Here is a 20,978-nt window from a genome sequence, read left to right on the forward strand (position 1 = left end):
CAGAGCCAGAAACATGTCTCAACGTGTGGACGAGATGTTTGAGCTGAAAGACATTTACAGTGAAGAAGTCTTCAGTAACATCTAACAGAGAATACAACATCATCAGCAAACGTGTCGTCCAGTCCAAAATGTGTTTTTGGTGAAATGTGTGTAAAATCTCTCCTTCTGAGTCATGACTCAAACTTCAACACACACAGGAAACACACACTCTTAGATTCAGTCTCACAGATCGTTATCTTTGATAATCATCCAGAATAAACGTCCAGAAATCCACTCAGAGGTCAGAGAACAAAGACGTGCAGAGAGCAAACCTTCACTGGAGATGCTAAGCTAACAGTGTTAGCACGAGCTGGACCTCAAGTCAAGGCTGTAAATCTGGTCTCCTCAGATCAGGTTGATCTCTGTGATCACAGCAGACGAGCTGGAGACGTGCTGGAGGAGAGGAGGAGAGGAGAGGAGGAGAGGAGAGGAGGAGAGGAGGAGAGGAGGAGAGGAGAGGAGATGATGGCTGAGCCTGACTTTATATCATCAGGAGGAGATGATGACTGAGCCTGACTTTATATCATCAGGAGGAGATGATGGCTGAGCCTGACTTTATATCATCAGGAGGAGATGATGAGTGAACTGCTCCTTTAAACATATTTAGGTTGTACTGTTTTCATTGGAGTCGTTGGTTTAGTGAATGATCACATTGTTTGTCTTTGTGTGACGTGAATATTCCTGATGTTGTAACAGAACTGGTTCTGATCAGTGGGCCGTGAGGTTCTGATCGTCTGAATGTCTCCGGACTGACCCGTGTCTTGTTGAGTCTGATCAGCTCATTTAAAACAAACTTGAGTTCACTGAGAACATGAATCAGATCTAACAGGAAGAGTTTCTGTGACTTCCTGTCTTGAGCCTGTGAGACACTGAAAGTTTCCCATGATGCTTTGCGTGAGGCTGTCTTTCTGCCGATGTCGTTAGGCTCGTTCGAGATGAGCCAGGCCTGCGCAGAATCGATCACCGGCGACCACCGCACAATGCATGCCGGTTAGATTTGTGTCCGACTCGATCCCGACTTGCTCTGACGTCATGCACGCGCCGGCAACGATAACCTCAGAGATCAAGGCGGCCGCAGTTGCTCTCCACCGACTGCAAGACCTCTGCTGTTACACTCAAACCTGTCCCTCTTAAAACAACAGCAGGTAGGAACTAATATTCAAGGGGACAAAAAACCAAAGGAGACAACAGTCCTCACAGTCTGTCCTCCAGGAGACGTTCAGATACAGAAAAACAGACTCTGGTAAAAGTAGAAGTACTGATTCAATTGATTTCCCAGGACGTCAAACAGCCACATGTTGGGTTGGTAAAGCGTCCCGAGCAGCAACAAAGAGAGAAAATAAGAAACTCTCTGCAGATACGAGACACTAACACGCCTTTTCTCCCCATTCAGCCTCCCTCTCTGTCTGTTCACGTCTTCTTACGTCTTTGTTTCGTCTCGCTGCGTCTGCCGTGCGTGATGTGCTCTGATAGGTCGACATCAGTCTGGTGATGTTAGGAAATAACAATAATCCATAATTCACCTCAAATGCATCAAACTAAAGTAACGAGGCTGTTTGAAGCTGTGAGGAGGAGAAAGTTCAGATGTTTGTGTTCAGATGTAGAGAGGGAAAGTCTCAGAGATACTCAGGTACAGGACAGATACCTGAAACATGTACTGAAGTACAGGAACAGAGTATTTGTACTTTTTTACCTCCCTCCTCTGAAGATAGACAGATCCAATCCACTTATAGCAACATCCAATATAAATATATTATATAAATGTAATAGACAGACAATAAAGTTATATATTAAATCACAGAACAATCAAACTAATAAACTGAACAGAATCTTAAGAGAAGATAAAATTGATGAGCGGATCTGTTATGATAGGAAGTTTCACCTTTTTGCAGATGTTTGTAAATACTACAGTACCCATGAGCCTCAGCAGCTGTTGCTCCATCATGATGTCATTAACCGTCTGTTGTGCGTTAGAAGGTGAATGACATCACTTCCTGTGTGTTTCCCTCCAGCTGCAGGTGTGACTCCGCCCTCTGACCTCTGGTTGACCGACACATCCTCTCTCCTCCGCCCCAGTGCACCATGGGATTTACGGCCCTTTTCAGTCTCCTCCTCTCCCTGGTGACATCATCATCATGTGCTGGAGTGGGCGGGGCCAGTCAAGGTAAAAACAAAAAGTTTATTAGACGGCAGACACGTGAAGATACCTGTGGAGCTTTAAAACACAGGTGTGTGTGTGTGTGTGTGTGTGTGTGTGTGTGTCCTGCAGGTGGCGCTGTGCTGTGTCCTCTGCAGTGTGTGTGTGAGACGAGGCCGTGGTACACCCCCCAGTCTGTGTTTCACCAGGCCAGGACGGTGGACTGTAACGAGCTCCACCTGCAGAGAGTCCCAGCCAACACGTCCTCCGACACTCAGGTGACTCATCGAGCCACAGGCGGCCATCTTTGTTCCCAGTCAGACATGTTGGATCTCAAGAGTCACAAATGTCAAAATAAATGTTCGATTCAAACGTTTATTTTCAGTGTCAACAAAGAATCTTTAGATTTTAGATTCTTCAGCAGGTTCAGCAGTTTGAGATGAGTTGACCTGATGCTGAAGAGCCAGCAGACGTCTTTCAGCCCCGAGTAACGTCTGCAGGTTGTGTCGACGTGTTTCAGGTGCTGCTGCTGCAGAGTAACAACATCTCCTCCATCACCACTGAGCTGCAGAGCCTGATGAACCTGACAGAACTGGACCTGTCACAGAACCACTTCACACAGGTGACTCACCTGCTGTCCTCCATTTTAAACCTTCTTCAGATCTCTGTTGATGACAGTTTGTTCTGTTTCTCACACAAACACATGATCTCTGTCCAGGTGAGCTCCATGGGCCTCTCCTCTCTGGGCCGGCTGGTGACTCTGTACCTGGAGGAGAACCACATCGAGGAGTTGGAGGACTTCAGTCTGAGGAACCTGTCCAGCCTTGAGGAGCTCTACATCAACCACAACCGGATCTCCTCTATCGGACCCAAAGCCTTCGCTGGGCTCTCTAACCTGCTGCGGTAACTTCTTCTTCTTCTTCTTCTTCTTCTTCTTCTTCTAATATAATTAAATAAGAGAATAGACCTTTTTCACGGCAGCCATACTGACATGAAATAGAAGGTAAACACAGGTTTAACTAATGACAATTAATGAAGGTTCTGTTCTATTTGCTGTAGTGGACACTTCCTAGTGCACCAACATGCACAATAGCAGCACCTTGACTCTGTTTGACCTGAATGGAACAGAATCTTAATCAGTATCATTGGTACCACCTGTGTCTACCCGACCGCTTTTGTGTCAAAATGGCTGCTGTGAAAAAGGTCTATAGTGATTGTAAAGTAACATTTCCTTCTCTCTAGTGTCTCTGTCATGTATTACCCATCATTCATTGCAGGTGATTATCAGGTTGAGCAGGTGACCTCTCAGACTCAGTTGTTGCCCTCTGCTCGGTCTTGCAGGCTCCACCTGAACTCCAACCGGCTGGTGGCGATCGACAGCCGCTGGTTCGAGTCCCTGCCGTCCCTGGAGATCCTGATGATCGGGGAGAACCCCATCCTGGGTCTGGAGGAGAAGAACTTCCTGCCTCTGTCCCGCCTCCACAGCCTGGTGCTGGCTGGGATGGGACTGGCCTCCGTCCCCGCCGCTGCCTTCCTGGGTCTGGACTACCTGGAGAGTCTGTCCTTTTACGACAACCGGCTCAGGTCTGTGGTCTCTGGTGTCCATCTGTAACGTCCTCTCGCCGTCGCACCGGCTGATGTGACTGTTGTTCTCTTGGCAGGTCTGTTCCTCGGGACGCTCTGAGCATGCTCCCTAACCTCAAGTTCCTGGATCTGAACAGGAACCCGATCAGCCGAGTCCAGCAGGGGGATTTCCAGAACCTTCAGCACCTGGAGGAGCTCAGGTCAGTGTGAGGACACGACCGCAACAAGTCCTGATGGAGATCAGACCAGATAAATTCAGTGTTAGAGGATGAGGGGGGAGCAGCTCCCTCTGCTGGACAGATGTGAAACTACACACTGCTCAGGTTGTGTGTTCTTCATGATTGTTTGTTGTGTCCTTCAGTCTGAACAACATGGAGGAGCTGCTGATGGTGGAGCGGGCCGCCTTCCAGAACCTGCCAGAGCTCGCCAAGCTGGAGCTCTGCAGCAACCCACGACTGTCCTACATCGACCCGCAGGCCTTCAGGTGTCTGTCTGTCTGTCTGTCTGCCTGCCTGTCTGCCTGTCTGCCTGTCTGTCTGTCTGCCTGCCTGTCTGTCTGCCTGCCTGCCTGTCTGTCTGTCTGTCTGTCTGTCTGCCTGTCTGTCTGCCTGTCTGCCTGCCTGTCTGTCTGCCTGTCTGTCTGTCAATAAGAAAGAAGAAAAGTATACTAAAGTCTCTCTCCTCCTCTCCTCCTCTCTTTCTCCTCTCCTCTCCTCTCCTCTCCTCTCCTCTCCTCTCCTCCTCCCCCCTCAGTGACCTGTCCTCCCTCAGGACCCTCCTCCTCCACAGTAACCAGCTGAGCCTCCTCTCTGGAGACCTCCTCTCCTCTCTGTCCTCCTTGGAGGAGGTGTCTCTCCACTCCAACCCGCTGCGATGTGACTGTCTGTCCTCCTGGGGGCCTCACCTCGGCAACCAATCACATCTCAAGATGCTGGAGTCCTCCATCACCCTCTGCTCCTCCCCGCCTCACCTGATTGGTCGGGAGCTGCAGGAGGTGGTGGCGGTCAGTTGGGGCGGGGCCGACGGTGGCGGGACCAACAGCTGCCTGCCTCACATTTCTCCTCACGCCTTCCCAGCCGCCATGAACGTCAGCGCCGGGCAGCCAATCACACTTGAGTGCTGGGCGGACGCTGACCCCGCCCCCCAGTTCTACTGGGTGACGCCCACTGGAGACAAGGTGGGCGTGGCCAAGAGTGTGTGTGTGTGTGTGTGTGTGTGTGTGTGTGTGTGTGTGTGTGTTAAAAACTTTTTTCAGGCACAGAACCAGGACCAGGACCAGGACCAGGACCAGGACCAGGACCAGGACCAGACAACACGACCATGTGACCAGAACAGAGACGAACAGGAAACAGATGCACATTGAATAATAATGAATAAGAGTTAAATAAAGTCACTTCTTTGTAACATCACGCTGAAGTTTTAATTATTAAAATGTAAAATATTTAATTTGATCAGATCATAAAGAAGAAATAATAAAACCTCAGCTGTGATCAGATGGATGATGGGAATTTTTCCTGTCTCTCTCCCTGGTCAGGTGAGCTCGGAGGCGATGGCTGCACCAATCATCTCAGAGGAGGGGCGTGGCCTAAGCAGGAAGAAGAAGCATCGCGTGTCGGAGCCCGGAGCGCTGGTGATCGAACACGCAGAGCCGTCAGACGCAGGTGAGTGTCAGCCTGCAGGGGGCGCTGCTGGCTCCCACCTCACTTATTTAACAGACGGACACGCCTCTTTGTTAGAGATCCACAGCTGATTGGACGCCGCAGCTGATTGGACTGATCTGATGTGACATCACTACATCAGAGCACTTGTATGCACTCAGACTTGGACTCTGAGATTTGTTTTCTGACTCACCGTCTAGTTCAAGTTATTGGATCTATGTCAAGAACCACAAACCTTCAGTCCTCAGAGGATCCTGTCGCCCCCCAGTGGTGATATCAGAAAAGACAGTGTGGCGACAGGAAGGAGCATTAATGTTTCTACAACTCAAATGTGATCATCAAAAGTCTCAAATGTAAAAATAATTCTATGAGAGACAAAAAGTAAAAGTTAAGAGTTAAACTGTAACTGATTTATAAAAGACAAGCAGAAGTTTCTGGTTCTGAACGTTTCCATTATATTTTAAATTTGCAAAACATGACAATTGAAAAAAAAGTAATATTTCTTCTCTCTCTGTCTCAGGTGTGTACACCTGTGTAGCGTGGAACATGGAGGGCGCCGACACAAAGAGTGTGTCGGTGTTTGTGGACTCTGAGGGGTCTGTGGGCTGGTGGTCCGGAGGGGGGAAGCGCTGGGGCGGTGAGCCCAGCAGAGAGCAGCCCTGGCTGGGGAACTCGTCCGGCGCTGCTGCCTCTCTGGTGGTGCTGGCGAAGGTACCGGCTTCATTCTTAATATTTAATATCATGTTTGTCTGTTTGTCACCTGCTGGAGACTAAATTCTTACCACAGCTGTCATCAAAGTTCTGCTTCAGGCTCATTTCTGATGGTGTTTCCTGTTTCCTGTGCAGGTGGTGCACGCCCAGTCAGTGGTGCTGGAGTGGAAGTTGTTTCCCAGTGGAGGAGCTTCATCTGTGGGTCAGAACCAGCAGGACTCCCCCCTGCCTCTGCCCCGCTGGATCAGCGCCACCGTGCACATTGACAACCCTCAGATCAGCTACACAGCCAAGGTGAGCACCTCCACCCTCTTCACCTGTTACCTGTAACACTCTTCTGTGTTGTGTTGTATGTAGCTGCTCCACATGCCTCGCCTTGAATTGCCCCCGGGGACAAATAAAGTTCTTTGAATTTGAATTGAATTGTAACTGAAGCCACGCCCACCGGTGGTGAGTTCACATCTGTAATAACAGTGGGACAGTGGAGTGTCTGTGGTGAGTTCACTGTCTATAATAACAGTGGGACAGATGAGTGTCTGTGGTGAGTTCACTGTCTGTGATAAAAACTAGTAATGATCTCCCTCTCTCCCCCCTCCTCCCCCGTCTCTCTCAGGTTCCAGTTGATGTTCAGGAGTATAACCTGACTCACCTCCTTCCTGCCACAGAGTACCACGTCTGCCTCACCGTCTCTTCCTCACCTCTCTCCCCCGTCTCCCCCTCTTCCTCCCCCAGCTCCTCCCCAACCCCCATCACTCCCTCCTCCTCCTCCTCCCCCTCCTCTCCCGTCCACACCTCCTGCTTGAACATCACCACGAAGGAGGCGGGCTTCTTGGTGGAGATGGTGGCGTCGCGGCGCAGCAGCGTGGCGTTGGCGGCCGTCATGGGCTCCATGTTCGCTCTGTCCATCATGGCGCTGCTGGTGGTCTACATGGGCCGCCGCGTGCAGCAGCACAAGTCCTGCGGACACTCGCTGAAGAAGTACATACAGAACGCCACGTCCATCCCTCTGAACGAGCTGTACCCGCCACTCATCACGCTGTGGGAGAGCGAGGCCGAGAAGGACAAAGACGACAAGGAGGAGGAAGAAGGAGAGAGGAGGGAGGAGGCAGGGGGGAGTCAGATCGACACCACCAAGACTTACATGTGGTAGCTGGAGGTTCAAATCGACAGGGAAACGGATGTTTGAGGGGCTTCGTGGAGAGACGAGGGGGGAGAGATGAGAACCTGACAGACGAGACAGAAGTCACGAGTCAGTGACGAGCCTGACAGACGAGCAGAAGGGTTCAGATGGATGAAAACATTAAAGGAACATTCTGGTGTTTCTTCAAGGTTTCAGTCTTTAAACCGTAAATCCTGCTGATCGTCCTCAAATCATCCGTCACTTTTCAGATTCATTTCTTTTCCTTCAGGCAGCATGTAGTCATTTTCATTTCCACAACAAAAAACTTTGCTAGTGTAAAAGGTTGTGAACAAACTATTATAACGCTTACAACTATAACGCAATCATAACATCGGCTAATACAACACAACCACGGAGGTCTGAAAGTTGTCTGTCAACGTCCATTGTAAAGGTCATGTTGGTTTTTCTGGAATTAATAACTTCAGTTGAGAAAAACCTGCATGCTTCCTCAAACAAACTGTTGTTTTGTGGCTGCAGTAGTTTTAACTAAAAATCAAATAGATTAAATATTATTATAAAGGTTTTCTGAAGGTTGATTAAATCATTCAGTCTCAAACGACGATCTAAAACTAGAATCAAATGTTCAGATTGACTAAAATAACAGAAAATAAAAAGATGAGGTAAAACTAAGATTCTCAGTTTTGTTGAGAAACAAGAAAACACACAGGACGCTTTAACTAAATGTTATTTTTCTTTATTTAAAACTATCAAATAGTGGTGAGATCAAAAATACATAAAAGAAAACAAAACGTCAATTTTTTAAAATATGTTTTATATTCATGGTGGCCTCCTGCTTCCTCCCCACTGCGTTCATTTATTTTGAAATATGAAATTTACTTTTCACTGACATTAAAGTCGAAGGTAAAACAATGACGGTATCAGATGAACGCTCTTGTGATGCTTCTGATTTTTGGGGCCTTAAATGTTTAATGTATATTTAGTTTAAAATTGTTTATTCAGTTAATAATCTTAGGATTTATAACTCTGGGGGACGTCTTTCTCTGTAAACAGTCAACAAATGTAAAAAATGATATAATGATAATATTTAGGTACCAAAGTGTAACAGACAAAACTATAGAATGACCTCAAACATCTTTGATGTCTCACTCTGAGAAGATAAAATCAGTTAACAGGATTTGTGATTAATGAGCTGAAATACGAAACACACAGAATGTTTCTGTCTTTTATTGTTTCCATCAGATTCTCATGAACTTTCTCATGAACAGCTTCAGTTGTTGTTTGGTCAAACAGCTGGATGTCCTGTGGAGACATTTGATGGACGAAGACATTAACAGAAGAAGACGATGGATTTGATGTCACGTTATCAGATCTGTGTGTCAAACTGCGGGTCGGGACCGGTTCCTGGACCGTCGGCTGCTTTGATCAGGACAATTCGTCTGAAGAGACTTTTTGGAGCCGATGACTGTGAGTCCACACGCTTCCTGTCAGGATGAATGTTTCTCTCTCCTCGCTTTCATTTTCTCTTCTCTCCTCTCTGTCAAGCACACTGACAGTAGCTGTACTGTTAAAAAACATCTGATTATTGTAATTTAGTTCATCTGATGAACACGAATGCAGCACTAACACTCAGCACAGGCAGCCATGTGGAATATTTCACTTTAAATGTTGTCAGAGTAGCACTTAAAGGTCCTGTATTCATATCTCCTGTCGTCGAGACAGAAAGTTCAAATGTTTCAAAGATATTTCAAGAAAATAACCTTGAATCAAACTTTGATTTTATCATTCTGTCCCTCCGTGTTTCCAGTTTTCATGGTCAAAGTCAAACAAACCTCCAACATTCATCAAACTGTACGCAGATGACATACTATTTTACTGACACAAATTAAAACATATATAATATATAAACATAGGTATATTTTTGCATGTTTTTCAGCAATACATTTCATGCAGTGAACAGGAGTGAGCACAGGAAGGTGCAGAGAGAAACACACAACTTAATGATGTTTTATATCTTTATGGGAAATATTTTAAACATTAAGCAGGTGAACACAGTTTGACATTAGACAGTTTGTATAAAGTGTTGTAGTGCTGTAGAAGAGACAGACTCATGAGACAACAAGCATCGGGTAAACAAAATCATAATGTAAATATTTATAAAATGACACAAATCCTCCAGAATTTCTGATTTCCAAATACCAGAACAAATGAAACGGTTGTTACAACACAACAACGTAAGAGATAAAACAGAACTGGAGCCAAATGAGAAACGATGCACCTTCCTCTGATAGTTTTACAGCAGTTTGACGCGTTCGACAGGCTGCACTTCCTGTTTCCTGTGACACTCGTCATGTGTTCCTGCCCTCAGTCTGCACATTGACTCACTTTCAGTTCAGCTTTGAGCCAAACAAACACGAGCTTTGTGTCTGAATACTGGACCTTTAACCCTTCAGAAACTTGACACGCTGTCCTCAGCAGCGCAGCATGAATGCATCACTGTTAGATTTGACTCTTTGTTCTGTACTCAGTGGTCGGCAGGGTGACTGTCCTCCACCCTGCAGCAGGTCACAGCTCCGTCACTCACACGTCCACGTGAAGAACTTTATTGACACCCACTGCACGGACAGTAACAGTGACCACGTTGTGCTTCTGTTTGTTCACTAATGCAGATTATAACCTCTGTTTTATATCCTGTATCACTGAGTTCTTTTGGATTTGTCGAGTTTTTAGCTATTGATGACGTTGCACTGGTGGAGGTGGAGGTGGGTGGTGCTGCATGCCTTTGCACTCATATTTAGGACTGTTTGTATTAAAACCACGTCTGTGTTACAACCTGCAAACTGCTGGAGGAGCGTCGGGTTCAATCAGGAAGGATTCAAACATCACACAGTGAATGTGTTTACACCGATCTCACCAAAGAAAAACGACTGTCTCACAACTGTGACATCATCATCATCATCATCATCATCATCATCATCATCATCAGTTTATTAAACTGTGAGAAGGTCCCAAAGTCATGAGATCAATATCTATTAATATTTTATGTTCTGGATGTAGTTTTCCTCTGAGTCAGATCTCACAACCATGAAGCCATTATCATAATTACAAAATAATATTCCTTTCTTTAATTTTCCATTCTTATCTTCCTTTAGTCACAATCATGAGATAAAGATCTGAAAAATATGAGACTTTATTGTCTTGTTACAAGATAATGATATTATTAGAAGGTACAAACATGCACTCAGTTTATTATAGAAAACACAGAAACGTGTCAGAGATCTGACCGGTAAGATCTGTAACAATGTTAGTTTCAGCAGCACCTTCACATCTACATCACCCATATCCAGTCATAACTATGACCCTGTTCAGACCTGTTATCAAGTGTTCAGCTCTCAGTCAGTTCACAGCTACATTAACCTGTGATGTGATGTCACTTCCTGCTCTATATGAAACAAACCTGTCCGTCAGAAGTCATAATTATCAGATCTTGTAACGGTGACACAGATCTTTGATACAGGATCCACATCTGATAACAAGAAGTATGAAACCATCGTTATGAGACGTCTCCCTCATCTATTTATTATAAGATAGTTTTCTTTTCATCATTAGAAGCTGATTCATTATTCTGAGGTAGTATCTCTGGTTGAACAAATCAGTGAATCAAAGGACAGGAAATTAATCAGCATTAGTTGATTAACAACAGTTTCAGTCATTTCTTCAGTGAACTGAATCTCTTCAGACTTGGTGACACGAGACACCACATTAAAACAGCTCTTCTGCCTTTTCTCTTACTTTTTAATAGATTAAACAACGTATTGATTAACCTGATAACAATGATAACAGAAACATGAAGGCGTCTCTCTGGATTCTTCTTCTTCTTCTTCAGCAGTTTGAACAGTTGAACACTGAGTTATAGATCTCCTCAGCAGTGATCCATCAGTTTGCAGGTTTGTTGTTCAGACTTTTAGCCAAATATTCCCTCAACTGTCTGTCAACCAAAACACTTCAGGAACAAACACCCAAAGGATGTTCTGGGCATTTTACACAATATATACTGTACATACACACACACCAGTCTGTGCTGGTCTTAAAAACATGTTTCTGTGGTTTTCACTTTGTCTGTTTTCTATCAGCTGAATCTCTTTGGGTCGTTGGACTGTTGCTCAGACAGAACGAGACACGTGAAGGCGTCTCAGACAGAGAACAACATGGAGATGAATTAATAATGAAAATCAGTCAGTCGCTGTCCTACAAATCTAAATTAGCTAAAAAATGAATGGATTCTGTCACTGTTCCAACTTTTATTGCAGATGTGTGACCTTAAAGGAACAGTTCACCCAAAACCTAAAGCAGTCATTATCTCCTCAAAGAAACATCTTCATGATCTCCATGGAGGGTTAAATCTGGTCTCCTCAGATCAGGTTGATCTCTGTGATCACAGCAGACGAGCTGCATGGAGACATCTGATGTTTAAATCATCTCCAGCTGCTTCAGCTGTTCAGCAGAACGCTGCAACTCTGTTTTACTGTGAAGCTCCAGAAATGTTCTGTGGACTACGAGACTTCACCTGACTTTATATCATCAGGAGATGATGACTGAGCCTGACTTTATATCATCAGGAGGAGATGATGGCTGAGCCTGACTTTATATCATCAGGAGGAGATGATGACTGAGCCTGACTTTATATCATCAGGAGGAGATGATGACTGAGCCTGACTTTATATCATCAGGAGGAGATGATGACTGAGCCTGACTTTATATCATCAGGAGGAGAATGTGTAATGATGGATTGAGGCTCCCAGTGTTTGTAGGCAGGTTCCCAGTAATCAATAAATAAAAATGCATTTTTTTTCTGTGGAGACATAAAAACTGTTTTTGTTCTGTAAAGTTCTGCTGACAGACGACGACCCGCTCAGTCTGATCATGACCTGAGATGGAACTGAGTGTGTTGGAGATGATGATGAGTTTTACTGTGAACTGTTCCTTCACACACACTGCAGTGATTATTGATCTGATCTGATTGAGTCTAAAGGTGATCATCAGTCTGGACCCTCAGAGTTCAGTGTGAAAACAGAGCGGCGGCGCCCCCTGCTGCCCGTGAGAGTGGATCAGAACCAGTCTCACAGCTCGTCTCATGTCTTTAAATTAAACTTGACAGTATTATGCAGGGTATTTTGTATAAAGTGTATCGCTATATATTTGAAGACAACTATTGCTTATATTATTATTATTATTGTTATGATTATTATTATTACTCAACACTGAGCACCAACTGTAACTACGTGTGTGTGTGTGTGTGTGTGTGTGTGTGTGTGTGTGTGTGAGGGGAAGATAATAAAAACACTTTATCACTCCACAGTCTGCTCTCTGATCATTAACTCATGTATAGATTTGACTCCACCTGCAGACGGTGGAGACGTGTTGGTCTTTACTGTAAATCTGAACATCATTAATATTAATATGAATCCTCATGAATCTGTTTACGTTCTCTGACCATCAGCTGATGAGTCCACATGAGAGCAGAGCTGAAGTCCTTCAGTCGTTTCTTCTTCTTGCGCTGGCTTCACCTCTCAGACTTCAAGTCTTCAAGTTTCCACATCACACTTGTGTAAGTTGAATATTAACAACCCAACCACAAGAATAAATGTTAGTGAGATTCTGCAGAAACACACACAAGTTAAAACTGAATGATTCTTCATGTTGAACTTTCTGTTCCTCTTTAGTCACAAAAAACACTTGGTTGTGGTAGAATAGTCGGTTTTGGTCGCCACCAAACCGTCCGGACATGTTTCCAGGCGTCCGGTGATGCGGCTCACACTGCAGCCAGATGTTTGGCACCTCGGCTGTAATAACTCCACCAGCTTCTCCTCCACCTCCTGATGTGACATTCAGATCATAGTGAAAGTCAGATCATGTGAACCTCGTATGAATCTGTGTCTTGCGGAAACATTAAACCCTTGAGGCTGGGCTGATATCAGACCAGGGTTGAAAACAGACTCCTAGTTTTTCATCCTCACTGTGAGATTCTGGTTTGTCCTCGTCTCTTCCTGAGAAGTGCTGTAGAAAACAGCTCCTCGTCCCCTGAGTCGCCACAGGACGGCCTTGTTCTGGCTGCTGATTGGACTCTTGTGTTGTTTATTTAGTGAATTCTGTCTCTCAGTGAACTCAGCTTGATGTATTGATCTTCTGATGATGTGATCACTTCGATACAACTGATCCAGTGAAGAGATCTTAGAAACCTTCAGTGTAAACATGATGTGACTTCATCCTGCAGCAGAACAACGAGCCCGAACACGACTACTGAAGACCAAAGACGTCCTGACTGTCCTCCACGGTCCCCTGACCTCAACCACAGTCCACATTTATGTGTTCACCTGGAGACGGAGGAAGACAAGAAGCACGTCATGCTGGATGACATGAGTCAGCAGGTTTCACACTCACTTGTGGAGTCCGTGCAGCTGGAGGTCATGAAGGACGACAGACTGAGATATTCTGACATTTTTCACTCAAACTGTTAAACTGATTAATTATCAACTGTGATAAAACAAATGAAGCATAATTCTGACTGCTGCTCTCAGAGTGATACTGAGTCTGATGCATCTCTGTGTTCAGACACTCTTTAAACTCGCAGCTGGATGTTTGAAGAGGAAAGTCTCGTCTTCTTCCACTTCTGTCCGTCCTCCAGCTCTCCTCCCTCACAGAACTGAACCCGCTGGTTTCAGGCGCTCACACTTCAACCAATCAGATTTTGCCACCACAAAGTTTGTGAGCCAATCATTTCGTCAGCTGTCAACATTTAAAGGCAAATTTCTGTCAAAGTTTGAACTGTTTGGTGATGTCACATGACAGAGCTGTTTGTTTGTTTGTTTGTTTGTTTGGATGAAGATGATGAGAGAAATATAACCTGAAGATGTTTTAAATATGTTTAAATGTTCAAAATGATGTAAGATCATTCACAGAAAGTGAAGAAATAACAGTTCCGACGTTACATCACGTCTACGTATCGTGTTGCAGAGATATGATGACGTTAGCATGCTAACCAGCTAACCTGAGCCTGACCTCTTCCCCCTGTTGGTCTGAAGCTCTGTGCTCGCTGTGTTCACACTCAGATTCCCCCAGTGGTCTCACTTGTTGCATGGCTAACTGAGCTAACACGCTAAAGGCAGTCTGGATGTTGAGAGCACAGTTAGCAGCAGTTAGCAGTTACTCTGGTGATATGGTGGCTCTGACATGCTGCACCTTTAAATATTTCATTTTCTGGACTTGAAGCCAGTTTTTTCAGGAGCTGTTAAACGTGTTCTTGTTGTTGATGTAAACCAGAGAATATCACATCATCATTACAGTTACATCATCAGACTGATACACTGACTAATCCGTCCTGTTATAAACAATAAAGAGCTGACAGACGTGGATCCACAGTGTTTTGTGAGATTGTTCAGAGGAGAATAAATCATTTTCACTTGATCATTAAAAAGACTGAAATTGGGAAAATAGTTTGTTGTTCTTAAATCATGAATCAACAGATAAACAAGACGATAACAGTATGAGCAGATATATAGAAAACTATCGTCAGGAACTAAACATTAGCCGTGCACGGACCAACACACTGGTCTTTAAGTCACATGCATTAAAATGTCCCGTTTAAAGTGAGAAATACTTCACTTCAGGGAAACATTAAGGGATACATTTAATCTGATGTTAAGAGCATCAGTGTAAAACAGTAAACATGTTTCTGTCAGCTTGTGTCAGCTGTTCCTGTTTATTTGTAACACTGGGTGGATGTTTGGATTGTAAACAAACTGGAGGTCGTTGTTTGTGTATTAAATGAAGGAGAAAAGTCAAAGCAAAAGGAGACAACAGGTTTTATTCTCTTCAGGAAGTCTTTGATTCTCGCAGACCAGATCTGAGACGAACCAGATTCTTACAGTTAAAGACGAGTAAATACAAAAACCAGCTAAAATAAAGGAGCTGCTTTTTAATAACAAAGAGATCAGAACAGTTCAGATTAATAAAAACACGCAATAATAAAAATAAAGGTGATAAACGACCTGACGTAAAAAATGCCGTCGCAACCAGGAAGTGACGTCACGGCCCCGTCAGAGTGTGTTGATGTTTTGTGGCTGGACGCTGGAGGACGGGAAGAGGGAGACGCGTTTTGTTTTTGTTCAACCAAACCGTCGAAAAGGAACCGAGTCGTGGTCTCTGTCGTCTGTTTCGGGTCGTTAAGAGCTTTAGGTCGGTGATCGGAACCGCGCGGCCGGGCCGGAGGCGAACACAGCGAAGCATTTGATCCAGAAAGGGAGGACTCGTCCCCCTCTGACCCCCTCCTGCCTCCCGCACAGCCACCATGACGATTCTCCCGAAGAAGAAGCCCAGCTCCGGGGTCGGCGTCTCGGACCACGCCGATGACAGCGACCGTCGGAGCGGCTCCGACCCGCACCAGCACCCGCATCCACACGCAGGGCGGACCGGAGCCCGACCGAGGGCTTCACCTCCGCCGTGGTCCTACCAGCCCGCTCCGCCCTCATCGAGGGACGACAGGCGGAGCATCGAGGCGAGCTCCCGGCCGCAGCAGGCCTCTCCGCCGCCTGTGGGCTCCGTGTCGCCGGTGGGGCCGGGCGACGGCCGGGACAGCAGCGGCGGGATGGTGGCCGGGTCCCGCGGGGAGCTCGTCGTGTCTGCCGGCGTCGTCGGCTGCGGCGGAGGCATCGGTAGCTGCTGCTCCGGGCCCGGGCTGAGCAAGAGGCGGCGGCAGGCAGGCACCTGCTCCGGCGGGGTGGTGGCGGCTCTGGCCGGCGGAGGCCAGCCCGGGGTGACCGGCCCCGGGGGGGTGGGATCCAGCCAGGACACGGAGGAAGGAGCCGGGAACAACAGCGAGGACGAGTACGAGAACGCTGCCCGGCTGCAGTCCATGGACCCGGCGACCGTGGAGCAGGTAGGAAGCTAACGTTAGCTAAGATAACATTAGCAAGAGGCTAGCGCTAATGCTAATGCTACTGAAGCTACACAGGTGATAAACAGTGATCGGTCCGGATGAGCTGCTGTTAGCTGCTGCTAGCAGCTGCTAGCTGCTGTTAGCTGCTGCTAGCTGCTGCTAGCTGCTGTTAGCTGCTGCTAGCTGCTGTTAGCTGCTGCTAGCTGCTGTTAGCTGCTGTTAGCTGCTGCTAGCTGCTGCTAGCTGCTGTTAGCTGCTGCTAGCTGCTGCTAGCTGCTGCTAGCAGCTGGACACGGTGACACAGAGTCTGAGGTTTAAACACGAGCTCAGTCTGAACACGACTTCAATGTTTCTGACAAGAAAAACGTTTTACAGTGAGAATCAGTGTGGATGTACAGTGAGAACACCTGTGTTTACCTGAGACACGGTCCAGGTGTGAGGGCTGACCCCGGTCGTATTAAAGTGCAGGTAACCATGGCAACAGCAGTGATGCTTCAGTTGTCGACAGGTGAGACTTACCTGACAGACCTGCAGACACGCTGTCCAACATGGAGGGAGACTTAGAGACAGACACGTCAGAGGTGTGTCCAGTGAGACAGTGAAGGTAGAAGTGTGTGTTGTGACAGGTGAGACCAGGTGAGACCAGGTGAGACCTGTCACTACACAGAACATTTAAACAATCAGAATCCGTTTATAAAAACAAAAGTTAGTGATTTATACTCAGTACTTGTTAAATAATCAAGTTTTAATAATCAAACAAATGTTGTCAAGTGAAAACCTGCGTCCTGATCGTCGGGTCAGCAGTTTTAACCACCTTGCAGGTAACCATAGCAACAGTACTGGTGCTTGAGACCGGTAAAACTAAACACAACTGAAACAATTAGTTAATTATATCAACAGAAAATGAATCTGTGATCACTTCACCCCAACATTCACAGGTTTTATATCCGTGTGTGTGCGTGAGAGAGTGTGTGTGTGTGTGTGCGTGTGAGAGAGAGTGTGTGTGAGAGAGAGAGAGTGTGTGTGAGTGTGTGTGTGTGTGTGTGTGTGTGTGTGTGTGTGTGTGTGTGTGTGTGTGAGAGAGAGAGAGAGAGTGTGTGAGTGTGTGTGTGTGTGTGTGTGTGTGTGTGTGTGTGTGTGTGTGAGAGAGAGAGAGTGTGTGTGTGTGTGTGTGTGAGAGAGAGAGTGTGTGTGTGTGTGTGTGTGTGTGTGTGTGAGTGTGTGTGTGTGAATCTCTCTGAGGCTCCTGAAGATGTTTGTGTGATACAGATAATAAACCACCCAACAGAGGAAGTGATGGTAAATGTAACGATTGGGCCGTTCAGGTGTGTCAGAAAGCGTCACAGTAACATTTAAATAACAGAATGATTGTTTTCTTCCATCAGAGCACATTTCACCTGGTGTGAACAGACGACAGCACGTTGTGTTTTTGGTGTTTTGTCCCCGTTTTAGAGATCAGACTGGTTCACAGCTTCAGTTTTAAGAAAACAGTGAGTTTATATTTCTGTAGTTGGAGATTTAACAAAGTAAATAAATGAATAACTTGAACACTTTGAAACTCTTCTGCGCCGTCTGCTTGTGTTGATCAGTTGATTAATCGATAAATTAGAATTTAATCTGCAGCTCTTTTGATTATTTTCTCCAACAAGGAGGTTTGTGTTTCCTCCTCGTGTCTGAGCGTTTGTTAGCTGGTTCATCAGCAGGATGACACAAACACTACTGAACCGATCTCTCGTCCAGAACAGAACCTCGTTAACTGTTCTGGATAAAGAGATGGATCCGGATGTTTTCTCACTTTAACATCGTGACGCTGAGTGTTTGTCCACATGTCGGTTAGTTTCTCAGGGAATCGTTTGTGGATCTGGATGAAGAAGTCGGGTGTATTTTTGTGGCTGGTTTCTATGAGTGAGTACACAAGAGGACTGTTGGGCCTTGGCGGAGGTATGCGCTCTACTGAGTGCCATTCTAGTTTAGTGTTTGAAAAAGTTTCCTCAGCTGACCGGTGACATGTTGTTATTGCATTGATATAAATGATTAAAGTTGTCTGTTAGCCTGAGTGTGAGCACCATGTAGCTGTCGCTGATGTTTACTGATCAACGGTCAGATGAGTCGTGACACCACTAACAGCCACATCACGGTCGTAACATCTGGACAAATAATCACAACTTGATTTATGACTTCTCTGAGCCGCGACGCAACACGTCGTCACGTCTCCTCAGTGTTTCAAACATTCAGGAAGCAGCTTCCCTCGTTCAGCCGCTCTGACGTCACCTCACCTGCTCCGATCGTCTGACTCATCAGTGTGAATGAACACTGTCAGTGACTCGTGTCTGAACTCTGCAGCTTCACAGCTTTGTAGTTTCAGCTCGTTATTATTGAACTACAATAAATATGGAGGCTGAATATTTGAAATGTTTCAGTGCTAATTATTCACAGTAATGATTCTCTGGTTCGAGCTGCATTTGTTTTCTCTCCTCTGTGACACGCCGCTGTAATATCCACACAGTCCCGCCTCCTCCAGAGGTTCGTTCATTTGCCTCGTTATATTTATATTCAATAAAAAAACTGCATTAATGCGATTAATCGTTTAGTTGATAGAAAGACAATTAGTCACCGAGTGTTTTGATAATCGATTAATACTTTCAGTCTTTTTTCAAGCAACACATCAAACATCAGCTTCTTAAATGTGACGATTTGCTGCTTTTTGTTCTTATTTCTGTTTCTGTTGACAAACGAGGCGACATGAAGACGTCATGTTAGTCTCAGGAAAACTGAGGTTTTTCACATTTTTGTCATTTTATAGATTAAACCGTGAATTAATTAATCAATCATGAAAACGACTGATCAATATAATCTTTAGCTTCAGTCCGTCACTGAACACGACACAGTCAGAGACTCTCTGGTGAACAAAGTGGAGCGTTCAGCAGCTAAAGACAGATTTATTTTTTATCAGCGGCCATTAAGAAATCTGCTGCACAGTCAGGACGCCGTCATGATCAAGCGTCAGGCGTCTCAACACGGTGCAGACCAGATGATCAATTCATTCATCAATAAAGAAAATAATTATTAGCTAACTCATCCGTGTGTGTGTGTGTGTGTGTGTGTGTGTGTGTGTGTGTGTGTGTGTGTTCAGCAGGAGCACTGGTTTGATAAAACTCTTCAGGAAAAGAAAGGCTTCGTCATCAAGAAGATGAAGGAGGACGGAGCGTGTCTGTTCAGAGCCGTGGGTGAGTGCCACACACACACACACGCACACACGCACACACGCACACGCACACGCACACGCACACACGCACACACACCTGTGTCCTCCTCAGGTGTATGGCTGCAGTTCCTCTGGTCACCAGCAGGGGTCAGTGTTACATCATGTTCCTCTCTGAGCTGCTGAACTGAAGTGTTTTACTGAAACACGAGTTTTAATTATTAATATAATAGTTTATTTGTTTATTGAACAGGGACGTTAATATCTGATGTTGAAACTTCTCGGGGTCGACTGTTGTTGCAAATTGTCTCTTAAACAGAAAATGAGATCAAAACTGCAAAGCTCTGATTCTGTATTATATTTAATGGGCAACATTAGAAGGTAATAAAAACAATTAGTTGTTTATGTTTCCTTTAGAAATCTGCAACCTTTACATTTCATTTCCAACAATGTAAATTCATATTTAATAAACATGTTTTTTAAGAGTTTTCCAAATGACACAGGATCTTTCTGATGTTAGAATAAAGACGTTTTATTAATCTCTCATCATCGTTCAGGATCCTCCTGATTCTGTCACTTCCTGTCTGATAACATGTCAAAATAAAACGCCTCTTTAAACGTCTTCACGCTGCATGTGTTCGGAGACAAAATGCTCCAAAACAAAATCAAATCAAATCAAATCAATTTTATTTATAAAGCCCAAAATCAGGATCGCATCGCCTCAGTGAGCTTTACAGTCTGTGCAGTGAAGACATCCTCTATTCAAGAGAGGAAAACCTTCACCTGTTGATGAAGGAAAAACAAAAAAGATGAAGGAGAAAAAATATCAGCTGAAGTTATATTTTTGTAAAATGCAACAAGTTTTATTAGATTTTTAACACTTTTTGTGGCTTTTTCTCGTCGTCAGTCTGTGGGACACGTTGTGATAATAATGTCCAATAATGATTAAAGAGTGTAACATCCTCCAAACATGTTCGCATCATTTGACGAACACAGATTCATAGATTCAACAAACATGTTTACTTCATTAGAGGCCGTCAGACATCAGACATCACTTCACTGGTCCCGGGTCAGAACAAAACATCAAACTGCTGTCAGTCAGCGACAGTGACCCGAAACTGAAGACTTAAAATGAGATAATGTTTTTTACACAGAACTTTGATAGTGTGTGTGTGTGTGTGTGTGTGTGTGTGTGTGTGTGTGTGTACGTGTGTGTGTGTGTGTGTGTGCGGTGGGAAGGTATGCAGAAATGTGGGTCACAGTGAAAGATGAGGGTTTCTGGTTCTCCCTTTAAGACGGCTCCATTCAGCAGAGTCCAGCTTGTGTTTCAGATAACGACTATTATGTTGCTGCAGTTATGTCATCACGGCTCCATCAGCTGTGTGTGTGTGCGTGTGTGTGTGTGTGTGTGTGTGTTTGTGTTACCTGTACACTCTCACCTGTCTACCTGTTGTTATATAAACTCAGTTTGTTTGAGTCTCCTTCAGTCTGAGTTTCAGCCCAATTCAAAGTTCACATTAAGCCAAGAATCTGTGTGTGTGTGTGTGTGTGTGTGTGTGTGTGTGTGTGTGTGT

General features: G+C 45.2%; 2 protein-coding genes across 5 annotated transcripts in view; both read left to right on the forward strand.

The window, feature by feature from the left end:
- Nucleotides 1-2,073: 2,073 nt before the first annotated feature.
- On the forward strand, nucleotides 2,074-7,803 carry LOC140999977 (leucine-rich repeat neuronal protein 1). The gene is made up of 12 exons (XM_073470583.1): nucleotides 2,074-2,203; nucleotides 2,309-2,454; nucleotides 2,697-2,798; nucleotides 2,895-3,079; nucleotides 3,518-3,760; nucleotides 3,838-3,960; nucleotides 4,122-4,244; nucleotides 4,514-4,937; nucleotides 5,295-5,421; nucleotides 5,939-6,129; nucleotides 6,265-6,423; nucleotides 6,743-7,803. The coding sequence occupies exons 1-12, from the start codon at nucleotides 2,122-2,124 to the stop codon at nucleotides 7,277-7,279; spliced, it is 2,442 nt and encodes an 813-aa protein (XP_073326684.1). The 5' UTR covers nucleotides 2,074-2,121; the 3' UTR covers nucleotides 7,280-7,803.
- Nucleotides 7,804-15,387: 7,584 nt separating this feature from the next.
- otud5a (OTU deubiquitinase 5a) overlaps nucleotides 15,388-20,978 on the forward strand; it is a 17,261-nt gene continuing 11,670 nt past the window's right edge. For 2 of the 4 annotated variants that reach the window (XM_073469739.1, XM_073469740.1), the window contains exons 1-2: nucleotides 15,513-16,202; nucleotides 19,336-19,429. In XM_073469739.1, the coding sequence (XP_073325840.1) occupies nucleotides 15,615-16,202; nucleotides 19,336-19,429 (682 nt within the window). In that variant the 5' untranslated portion in view covers nucleotides 15,513-15,614. Of the gene's footprint in view, nucleotides 16,203-19,335; nucleotides 19,430-20,978 lie in introns of all 4 variants that reach the window. The other 2 variants (XM_073469742.1, XM_073469741.1) reach the window with 2 other exon arrangements.

The sequence above is a fragment of the Pagrus major genome, chromosome 7 (genome assembly GCF_040436345.1).
Source record: "Pagrus major chromosome 7, Pma_NU_1.0".
Classification (NCBI taxonomy): Eukaryota; Metazoa; Chordata; class Actinopteri; order Spariformes; family Sparidae; genus Pagrus; species Pagrus major.